The following is an 11,361-nucleotide window of genomic DNA, read 5'->3' on the forward strand; positions in this document are numbered from 1 at the left end:
TCCTGGTGCCAGCAGGGCTGGTTCTCAGACTGTCGGCCTGTATCCCTCTCCCACTTGTGCATCATGACCTCTTGAACACAAAGAGAAAGGGTTTCTCAGCCAAGAGTGAGAACCAAACCATCCCTGAGCAGCTTTGGAGGTCCTGTGTCAGCTGCACCCCTGCAAGCACTGAGCTGTTCTGCAGGGCAGGAGAGAGGCTTCTGGCTCCAGAGGAGTTACAAGGCAGAGCAGCCTGTTTGGAAGGAGAGAAGCTGTTTCCTCAAGTCTGCAGCTACTGGAGAGTCATGAGGGAGATATTTGTAACCCTTTTTTTTTGCTGTTGGTATTTGTTAGATTTCCAGATTTTGGTATGCAATTAGATTGGAGCCCAAATCTGGTAAGGTGCCCTATGAAATGATTCCCTGTGGAAATCCTGCTGGCAAATGAAGCAGTGGCTAACAGAGCCAGGCTGGAAGCATGGGGAACCACAGCACTGCTCATCAGTGGGATGGGATATCAGGGTGCCCCCCACCCAGAGAAACACTTTGGGGAATGAAGCATCAGGAGAAGCAGGAGTGGAGCACAAGGTTCAACTCAACATCTGCTGGGAGGTGCAAGGGATTTGGAAAGCCCAGAAGTTCTGCCTTTATAAAGGGTTAGTCTCCCACAGGGAGCAAGGAGATACCCACAGCCCAGTGCGGAGCAGCTCCCCGGCCTCAGCAGCCTTGTGGTTTGTCCAACCCCCTTGCCAACTGAATCGAGGCCCCTAATTAGCTCTAACAAGAGGGGTGTCTGTTCCTGAAAATGGCCCAGACCAATTTCTCCTAAATCCTCCTCCCTTGCATATCTATCAGGAGTAACATCCACTTATGGTGCTCCCTCCCCCCAGGCTGAATTTGAACCACTGACCTCGAGGTGAAAGCACTGGAAAAGCTCCAGCCTCCTGCAGCCACAGCTCCTGGCGGATTTTGCAGCACTGATAGAGCAGAGATGGTTTTAGGAACTGTCCCTTGCAGCAGCCCCAGCCCAAGGCCTGAAGCTGTGTTGGCCTTTCACATCAGAAACTGCTTGCTTGGTGTCAGCGAGGCCCCTCAGATCAGCTGCAGGACCATAGGGTCAGATTGTACTGACTGGCAGCGTTCCAGCAGCTCCCAAGCAAGGCAGGTTAGAGTGATCTGCCTGGTGCTGCAGCCCCCCAAGTGCACTGGGGTCAGACCAGTGCCTGTCACGCAGCATCAGCTCTATTATTCCCAGAGAAGGGATCTGAGCTCTGGATCTGCCCCAGGGCAGCACCAGGAGCATTGAGTGCCCAGTCTGGCAAGGGACAGGGCTGAGACCTCCCCCTGCAAGAGCCTGAGCCAGCAGCTGGAGTTCAGTGACCACCTCCAGAGCTGTGCTCCTTCACAGACCCCTGTCCCTTGCAAGCCTGTGCTGGGCACCCTGCCTCAGCCATCTCCGGCTTGGGTTAGGCTGATCAGGCATCACAGCCAGATAACAGCCACATTGTGAAGCCCTAGTGCTGCCCACAGGCTCTGTAACCCACCAGCCCCTCTATACCTCAGCCGGGTGCACAAAGACCCCACAGCTTCCTTCCCAAGAGAAAGAAATTTTCCCACTCCAGCTGGCCTGAGAGATACCAAGGGGAAGATGTTATCAGGGTGGAACAGGCTCTGGAGCCAGAGGACAGCTCTAATTATCAAGAGCCAATTCCATGCCAGCAATCTCAGTCCCAAGGCACTGCAGGGCAGATTTTCCAGAGGGGCCAAGTGCCACAGAAGCAGCTTATCCTCTGTGCCCACAGGAAAAATGAATTATGCACACACAGAGCAGAGTTGTGGCAGCCTACAGGGACCATCACATGTGTTACCAAACCATGCTGCTCCTGCTCCAAGTACAGAGCTGTTAAGACTTTCAGGGAGTTTTGCCCTGGACTTCCCTGCTTTTCTTCCGGAGAGCCCCCAGTCCCTTTCACCAACCCCTGCTTTCACCCTGCACTCCAGTTTGTTCTGGCTTTCCCTGGGCACCCTCCTTGCCCTGGCTCCAGCAGACTCCAGCTATGGCACAACTCCACAGGGCGGGATGCAGGCTACAAAGACAGTCCCATTCCACCAGCCCCTTACAAGACAAGAGTGGGAAAGAAGCCAGAGCTAGGGGTTAACCCTGCTCCTCCTGGCTGACAGAGAAACCTCCAGAGATGGAGAGCAGTGCATCCAACAAGCAAGGTAGGGAATAGTCTGGGATACGCTACCATCTGGAGGGGGGGGGCTGCTCCTCCCAGACACCTCCCACAACACACATGGAAACCAAAGCAGAGTCCAAGGTGAACCAGCAAAACTAACTGTTCTCCCCAACTGATTTCCCTATCTGGAGGAACAGGAGAAGGAAGGAAGTAAAGTCCTACCAAAGGCAGCAAGAAAGTGGCAGCAAGTCACAGTTTTAACCAACCTTCTTATTTCTTTATTTGAAAGGCACAGCTTGTACGTCCTTGATACAGCATTTTCAGTTCCTCTTATTATAGGTCAAGTGATTAAACACAAAAAGCAAAACAAGATCTTTCTAAAGGACTATATACAAACACCAGATTATTTTTTTTCCATTTTTGTTTTTTAAGAAGACACGCTAGCGCACGGATAAGAACAGAGAAAGCTGCTGTATCCTCTACACAGGGCAGGGGCACAGGGAGGGGGAGGCCAGGGAAGGCTCTCGGTCTGCCTGCCCCTCTGCCCAGCTGCCTGGGCTCCAAAGCTGAGTGCTGTGCTGAGGGGGAGCAGGTGGCACAGGCTCCCCCTCCAGCCCAGGGCCAAACCCTGGCAGCCAGAGATGGTTAAGAACAGGTACATGCAGAACAGCAAGGCGCCAGCCTGGTATTAGTGCAGGAGGGGTGTGGGGGAGACAGGGCCAGGGCGATGCAACGAGACCAAGAGCGCCTGGGAAGGGAGGAGATTGTTCTGGGCCAGGGATCCCAGCAGGGAGTTGTGCAGAACTTTTAGGATCAAGGGGCAATCTTTAAATACCGAGGGGGGAGCAGCGGGCAGAGGGGAGCCACATGGCACCGAGGAGATGGGACAGCCAGGGGGGCAAGTGGCCCCAGAGCAGCCCAAGCCAGGCTCTGGCTTGGCTCTATGACAGGGTGGGAGGAGGGACAGGGAAGCCAGGCTGGGCACAGGGAGAGCATGATCGGCCACATGGTTACTGCTATGGCGCTTGCATTGCTGTGCAGCAGCCTGCTCGTGGGGATGGCGGTGGGGGCATCACCCAGGCCCTGCTGCCCATGGGAACAGGCCTGGCAAGCTGCCACCAAACACAAGTCTCCGCAATTCTGCTGCACAGCAACTAGAGAGAGATACTGCATCTTGCATTAACCCACCCCCTCTCCCCAGACAGCCCCCTCCCCCCAGCCCCTCTAATCCGATTTCTCCCCATCGTCATCTTGGTGGGCATCCCCGTCATGGCCATTCTTGTCCTCCTTGGAGAGGTGAGCCTGAGAGCCCAGGGCTGAGAGTGAGAGGAGCCCAGTGCCGGCACTGACAGCAGGGAGGGATGGGGGCTGGAGGCCCACGGGGAGTGGAGTCAGAGGCAGAGCGAGGGCTTGGAGCTGCGACAGCTGGTGAGCTTGAAGCTGCTGCTGTAGAGAATGATGGACAGACAGACAGACAGAACAGGGATATTGTCATTTTGAGTGCACTTGGACCCCAACCTAAGGTCCTGGAATGCCCAAACACACTGTGCCAGAAATCAAGCTTAAACCAGAGACCTCAGGGTCCTGGAGAGCATCGCAGCCTCAGGGTAGGTGGGAAAAGAGATTCTAGAGTCCTGGGACTGTGACACCCTCAAGAGAAGACTCAACAGTGTGTCCCCAGCACAACACACAGCCCCTACGCCACAGGACATCTGGCATCAGACTCTGGCTTGTTCCAATGATGCGGTTAAAGCCCTCACAACCTTGACCAAGAGCAGATGGTGTTTTCATGCCAAGGAGCTGCTTCGGTTCCCGCTCAAAACCAAAGCTCCTCTCCTTGCACCCTGCTGAGACAGAGGAGGGATCCCTGCTCCCCTGCAAACCCATGGCCTCGGTCACAGCAAGCCTGGATGGAACCAGCCCTGTTCCAGCACAGCCAGCCCAGCACCTGCAGCCTTGTCCTGCTGCAGCTGCAGCACTGTGCACAGCACAGCCTGCTCCCAGCAGGCCAGATACATCCCCAGGTCACCACTCCATGGCCCAGCTCCGTCTCAAAGGTCAGAGATACCAATTCCCATCCCTCTGAACCCAAACTAAACATGCATCACGTACACGGATGATGGAGTTCAGTTCTGGTGCCGTAACCTGCTTAGCTCGTTCAATGGCTCCCAGGACTTGCTGCTGATGCTGGTGTGAAGAAAACAGAGGAATTCAGGGTCATTTCCAGTGCCACTGGAAAGCAGAACAGGGGTCTCACACACACGTCCGTGCTGCTCACACGGAGGTGTCATGTCAGAGACAGGCTGGTTACCCCCACAGCTGGAGACACCTGCACACACTTCACCCATGACAAGGGCCTCACACTGAGGCCCATGGCAGCAAGGAGCAGGGAAAGAAGCACATTTGTCTCATCCATTTCCTCACCACAGGGTTAAGCAGGTTGCCTTCTACTCCCACCCTCGTCCTGCTCTGCAGAGGCCCAGCAATCCTTGGCCAGAAGGGCTCCAAGGTGGGCAACATCTCTCATCCTGCCGCCCTTCACCTACGCAGACCCTCTAACAAACAAAACGAGTCATAAAAGCAGAAGTGCTTGGGAAGCTCCCTAGTCCTTGGGACACATCCCATATCCCAACTGCAGCAGCTGGGTGCTCCAAATACAGGCAGGAAAAATGGTTGTTTCATGTACTTAAAAAATATAAAGGACAACTGTACTTTCTCATTGGAGAGCACAAGGTCTCAGCACCAGGCCTGTCCACTGCACTCTAGCAAGGGGATTTTTCTTTCCATTTTGGCAGCAGGACAGGGTAGGGATTGCATTAAGATGCAAAAGGTTTAGTTGTGGCTTAGTTATTAGGCAGCTCTGATCTGATCAGCAAGCCACTTTGTCCTTCCCAAGAACAGGTGGGTGGGAAAAACAGAGCCTGTGCCCCAAGTCCATCACTGACCCAAGCAAGAAGCCTCCATCCCCAACTAGTCCCGACCAAATTGCCAGGAGAACTGCCCAGAGCTCAGCCTCCATGGGGAGATGGAAAGATACAGCACTAGAGGTCTTTCATCCTCCCCTCGCCTCGGGCAACAACTCCCAACGTGCCCCTCCATTAATTTCTAAGGGGAGTGGGAGGAGCCCATCAGCAGCATTAATTAACAAGGCAGAGAAATCAGATCTCAAGGAGCCACATGGAGGTATTTTTTTAAGCGTCGTACCCCAGTTAGCACCCAAAGCTCCCACTGCCCATGCAGAAGTGGCTGATGACTCAGGAACCACAGGTAGGAGAGACCAGAGCCCATCTTTGTCCACAGCCACCACAAAAGGGACAGAGAGCAAGCAATGAGGTTTCCTAGACCAGGGGTGGGGAGCTGCCTGTGCCAGAGGGCTGTGACACCTCATTGGCTCAGCAGAACAGGGGCCTCTACTCCCCTCTGCCAACACACCTCCAAGCTGGGGAACTCACCTCTTGTGAAAGGTAGGGCAGAACCTGTGCACAAATCCCATTTAGCCTCTTGACGATTTCAGCCTAAAAGGTGGGAAGAACGGAGAGGAAAGGTCAGGCAGCTCGGGACTGAGCACCCACAGCACCAGCTGCCCCACCTTCCTCCTCCCCAGCCCAGCCTTGAGTCACCAAATGGCCCTAAGAAAACATCCTCTCCTCAGAAAGATGCTGGTAGCGTTCTGGTGCCATGGTGGTCACCTCATCCCTGAGGCACCTCCCTGCACAGTTAAATGAATTGATGCTGCTGTCTGCAAAGAGTAAATATTCAATATTCTTTCTTCTCCAGGTCTCTGACTTTCATTTAACAAATTGGGGGCAACTAGATAGGAAACTTACTATAGACCCAGGTGGGGATGTGTTGAATTACCTTTGCCATGTAGATACAGACACATGTGCTGCCTCCATCGAAATCCCTCCTCAGACTCCCCCTCCCTGCAGCCGAGCTGCTGGACTGGGGCTACTCAGGGAGACCAGAGGGGCTGGGCAGCTTCCTCACTACCCTCACACAAGCAATGGCAAGTTCTGGGGTATTAAATGCTTTCCTCCTGGCAAATAGTGAAGCTACCAGTCCTTTGCAAATCACTTTCCAGTGGCATCAAAAGAAATACAGAGCCAAAGAGTTTAGGCATACACCCAAAACAGCAGAGGGGACCCCACCAGCACCACAGGGAAGCGGACTAGGCTGGGAGACATTCACGGGACAGCAGTGAGGATCTGTGGCTCAGATTCTTCAACAAGATGCAGGTTTTCCCAGGAAAGCCAGTCTCCTGGGCTTAGCAACAAGGGCAATGAGATCAGAAGCACCAAGTGCCTTTGTGGGGAGCAGAACTGTGCTAAGAGGCTTATAACAGAGTCATGACATGCAGCCAACTTTGTGACTGGAGCTGGAGCCAGAGAAAGACAGGCTCAGAGGAGGCTCATGTTGTTAATACCACAGGTAATTACTCACTGGGGATAATTAACAACTTAACCATCAGTGAGGGTAATGAGCAAACTTATCCAAGCTGCTGCACAGTCTCCAAGCCACAGCTCCAGATCCTGCCTGCACTACCCTGTCTGATGCTTAAATACCTGTTCAGGCCCTGAGCAGAACCACAGGGTGCCCAGAGCCCAGGATGGGAGCTCTCAGTCCAGCACTGTGATCCTGAGAGGTGGGGGGGCCCTGCATTTCAAAGGCAGCTCTGACATTTTACAGGCTCATGGCATTTCTAGTTCCTGAAATACCACTGAAGTGACAGGGAGCAACACACAGCAGACAACCACCTTCCCCAGGAATTAGAGCACTTGGAAATGCTTTTTGCCCTACCTGTTTGTGCATTTCAATATTCAGCCCATAGGACATCTCATAGTACTGCAGAACAGGAGAGAAGAGAACAAAACAAATTGTAAGTCAAGTCTCCACCAGGTAAAATGGCTCCATACAGCAGTGCTGGGAGCTACCACTGCATTTCTGGCAGGGTCTTCTACAAAAGCTGGGCATGGATGGAAGGAGAGCAGAGGCCAGCCCTGGGAAACAAAGACAGCAGGATGCACGCATAGAGACCCCCTCCAGCTCTAAAGCAGAGCCCTGAGCCCAGGTGGTCCCTGCCCACCCTGCTCCAGCCTCACGCTGCTGCAGACAGAGACCTGGAGACTTGCCAGCTGGGCCCCTCACAGACAACTTTCCACAGTCTGCATCAAGGTGAGAGTGAGCAATGCTACATCAAATCCGGAAAAAGGCTCGTGGCTCCACAGACTTCTATATCCACAGCCAAAAGAGAGGGAGGCTGACTCTGCAAGCTTTGCCTGGCCAGTACCCTAAAGCCCACATGGCTGCTTCAGCAGCAAACAGAAGAGATCACAACTGGACTTCATCTAGCAAGTAACACATCCAGCTACACACAGCTTCAGCTGTTTGGGAAGAAGTTATGTGGAAATCTCCCCTCCATACAAAAACAATTCACCCAGAAAACCCCTGCATAGCAGCAACAGGCAGCTACAATCTGTTGGCAGGAGAAGCTAATTCCTGACCCCTGGAAGAAGTGGTTATAAGGCTGATGTTCGAGAGTTTAGAAACCTCCTCCTGCAGCTTGCAGACTGCAATCTTGATTTTTCCAAATGGAAAGAAAAATCCCCATCTGTGCTCATTTAATTCAAGGGGATCACTGGCATTCTGGTACCGATGCCACAAGTCTGAGAAGTGCCCAGCTTGATATCGGCATGATCTCAGCCTGCTCTAATGCTGCTGTAGGCTCTCAAGGCTTCTTTGCATTCTGAAAACTAAGCAGGAAGGAGAAGCTCGACCCCCAAGCTGCCAATTGTGACTTATTCAAAAATCAGAGCAGCTGTAGCAGCTTTGCACATTCACAGAAACCCTCTTCTTTGCTTCCTGTGACTTGCTGTGGTGGGGAGCGGCAGCAGCTCAGCCAGGCAGATGAGGCAGGAGCTCCTGTGCCTGCAAAGCCTTGAGCACTGCACCACGAGTAACAGCCCTTCCCCTCTGCTGCTGACGGGAACCTGAATCAATTCTGGTGACTGTTAGTATTAAGGGTACAAAATATATCTCAGCCATATCTGGAGATGAGGGTCTCCATGCAGACTGCAAGGCCCCAGAAGCAATTGTTTATCAGTGAGAATGGGGCAGACTTTTCCATTTAATATGCAAAGAAAGCTGTGACCTCTTCTCCTTGTCCCCAGCCCCAAGCACACCTTACTCCCCACAGCCTCAGAGTCTGGGCACACAGGCTGTACAGGAGGATGGAGGGGCCAGCTCCCTTATTTCTGGTTTTAAAGTCCTAACTCCACTCTGAGGAGCTGCTATATTAATTTCTACATCTTATCTCTTCCTTCCAGGGCAGGTGCAGCAGCTGGCAAGCAGGCACCAGTTCATCTTCATGGACAATATCACAGCCTCCTGCTAACTCTATGATAGGAAAGGAAGAGACCACAGTCCTGCCTGGCATCCCTCCTTTCTGCTACAAGGGCCGTTCCAGAAGTATTACCTGGCAGGCAAACCATCACCCTGCCTACCAGAACACAGCTGTTTCCTGGCAGATTTCTCTTTGGAAAGCCACAGCTAAGCCTGCTGCCCACACGTGGCACCATGTCTCATGCCTTTACCAGGCACTGCTCCAGGATTTGCACATCCTGTGCTGGGACACGCATGCTGGAGAGACATGCCAGCACTCAGCACCATGGCTCTGCAAGGCTGTGGGGTCACCAGAAGGTGCACAGGGTTTCGCTCTTGCACAGAAGCTGGTTTCTGCTTCCAACATCCCACCAGGATTGTGGGGTTTCCCAGCTTTTTTGGAGCACTGCTTTGTCTCTCATTGGCTGTCACCCTCCCAGAGTACCCTGATGCCTGCACACCAGCACCTTGCAACCCATTCTCAGGTCTGTAAGAGCTGTCACTTCCCCTGGGCACAGGGAGCAAGGCCAAGGACCCATCAAGCAGTCAGCCACTGGGCTCAGTTTTCTACATCAAAATATTTTCTGCTACTTCCCCACATTTTGACAATCCACTGCATGCAGCCACCACAAAATAAAGAACAGCCCCATTTTCAGAAAAGCCAATGCCAGCCCTGCTGAGAGCCCCGGGGCTCTGCGGGGCACAGGCTCCCTGCCAGGCAGAGCCCAGGCACTGGCACCTGCTCGCGCTGGAGTCGCCACCCACACGCTCTTGGCATCCAGGGCTGGTCCTTACCATGACGTAGTGACGCTGCATCTCCGATTTCTCACTGGCTAGTTTGTCACATTCCAACTTCAAGCTGCAAAGCCAGAACACAGTAAGAAAACCACACACAGGAGGTGAGAGAGTTGATTGCTACAGAGCAGCTGCTTCCTGCACGGCCTCATCCTGGCCAGGCTGGCTCCTTGGACATCACTATCTGGACTTCAAACGGTGGCCAGAGCTGGGCCACGCTGTGCACAGCAGTGACTGCACAGAGCCTGCTCCCACCTTCCCAGCTGGAGTCCCACCAACACACACTCAGGAGAAGGACATGGGGCTATCCGCCAGCTGAACACTGACTGCTCTCAGGCAAATTTGTTCCACAGGAAGGAGAGTGCTGGGCAGAAGCAGAGCTGGCTGCCCAGGGAGGTATTTGCCATTCCTCAGTGGATCACTGGCAGGTGGGGATGGCTTCTGGCACAGGCCTGTCTGCAGCACTCAAGGGATGCTCCAATATAACATCGAAACCAAAGCCAGCCCCACTTCTGGATGGTGGGGGGGAGGCCGAAGCGCAGCACATCCCTCCAGAAGGAAGGATTTTTCCTCTTCCCCTAAATTCTTCAGAGAATGTGCCGCTGCTCCCAGTGTTTTATGAGACTCCAACTCACCCACAGAGCAACTGCAGCCGGCATGTGCTGTGGTTTTATGTTTCAAACAAGAAACAGCTTCACCTACACAAAACCTGCTCCTTCTCAAGCAGATTAAGTCCAAGGGGGAAGAGTGGGGTAAGGGGAAACCTTGTCTTTCAGCAGGCACGTTCCTTGGGCTGCCCTACTCCCTCGATAGCACTGCCAAGACACAGGGACACCAGGAAATGGCCACTTCCCAGCAGTTTTTCTGCCTGCTCCTGCCAGAATGACACCACCACAAACTTGTGACTTGGCTGCAGGCAGAGCCTGGGCTGGAGGACATTGCAACCACATGGCAGCAATGCACACACGGGGCTGTGGCAGAGGGCATCACCCGGTCACTTTAACACAAGAGCATCACGTTTATTTCAGACACACACACGCAAAGTAACAGGTCATCTCAAGTCAGCTTTTGGGTCAGAAGAAATATTTACACACACACGCACACGCATACACACAGAGAAAAGCATAAGCTTTAAGGATTTAAGTGCTCCCTGCAGCATTTGCAGTCCCAGAATGGCAGCCAGCAATAAGAACTGAGGAAAACTCCCAGCAAGAGGCGGGAGGCCTGGCAACCATCCCTGCAGTCCTGGCTGAGCAGTGCTCGGAGGAAAGACCTTGGCCGGAGAGGGGAATGTGCCTGGGCTCCCATGCGGACATGACTAACCCCCTGCTCGAGGTCCTCCTCCAGCCAAAGGTGTCCCAAGCTATGCGACCGGGTCCCCTCCCCCGTGTTCTCATTCGGTCCACGCAGTGAAGCAACGAGCAGAAGAATCGCAGCGATTCCTGCGCGTCGCCGGCCAGCCCAGCCAAGCTGCGGGACAGCCCCGGGCCCGCTGGGAGCACGTACCTGTGGTACTGGGCCTGCAGCAGCTGGAACTCGTCTTTGATGCGGTCACAGGAGTCGGAGGTCGTGAACTTCAGCTGCTGCGGCAGGTGAGAGGAGCCCTTGAACAACAGGAGACAGCGCTAGGGCAGGGGCCGGCGGCCGCCCGGCCCCCCCGCCCCGAGTCCGCCCCGCTCCCGCCGCCCCGGGGGCCGAGCCCCCGGCGGGGCCCAGCGCTCGGGCCGTGGACGCGCCCAAGGTCACCCGTGGGGCCCGTTCTCCGGGCGCTGCCTCCGGCTCTGCCGCCCCTCGGTACCGGCCCCGGCTGCCGGCGGCGGGAGGCGCTCGATCACCTCGACCCCGCCGGGGCCGCCAAGAGAGGCCGGGCGGCCCCCGCGCCGTCCCGCGGCCCCGCCGGTGCCCGGCCCCGCCCCGCGGCCGCTCCGGCCCCGGCCGTGTCGTACCGAGTGCCGGCTTTGTGGAAACATCATGTCAGGCTGCGGCTCGGTCCCCGCACGGAGCGGCCCGGTGATGGTGCCGCCGCCCGC

The 11,361-nt window shown here is 54.8% G+C and overlaps 1 protein-coding gene across 2 annotated transcripts; it reads right to left on the minus strand.

Annotated features, from left to right (window-relative positions):
- Positions 1–2,407: 2,407 nt before the first annotated feature.
- Positions 2,408–11,355, minus strand: AES (amino-terminal enhancer of split). 2 transcript variants are annotated; one of them, XM_027664261.1, is made up of 7 exons: positions 11,278–11,355; positions 10,838–10,935; positions 9,332–9,395; positions 6,956–7,000; positions 5,611–5,673; positions 4,271–4,345; positions 2,408–3,601 (listed from the first exon to the last, which is right to left on the minus strand). In XM_027664261.1, the coding sequence occupies exons 1-7, from the start codon at positions 11,302–11,304 to the stop codon at positions 3,383–3,385; spliced, it is 591 nt and encodes a 196-aa protein (XP_027520062.1). In that variant the 5' UTR covers positions 11,305–11,355; the 3' UTR covers positions 2,408–3,382. The 2 variants fall into 2 exon arrangements, with proteins under 2 accessions (XP_027520062.1, XP_027520061.1); XM_027664260.1 differs by having other exon boundaries at positions 2,408–3,604.
- Positions 11,356–11,361: the final 6 nt, after the last annotated feature.

This window comes from Corapipo altera, unplaced genomic scaffold (assembly GCF_003945725.1).
Source record: "Corapipo altera isolate COAL_440 unplaced genomic scaffold, ASM394572v1 96, whole genome shotgun sequence".
NCBI lineage: Eukaryota > Metazoa > Chordata > Aves > Passeriformes > Pipridae > Corapipo > Corapipo altera.

Excerpts from the sequence above, each read along its gene's own strand:
- AES (XM_027664260.1), bottom strand. The coding sequence starts at position 11,304 with ATGATGTTTCCACAAAGCCGGCACTCG. Across the intron at positions 7,001-9,331 it reads TGCAGCGTCACTACGTCATG|TACTATGAGATGTCCTATGG; the intron begins GTAAGGACCAGC and ends CCTGTTCTGCAG. Across the intron at positions 3,605-4,270 it reads AACTGAACTCCATCATCCGT|CAGCAGCTTCAAGCTCACCA; the intron begins GTACGTGATGCA and ends CATTCTCTACAG.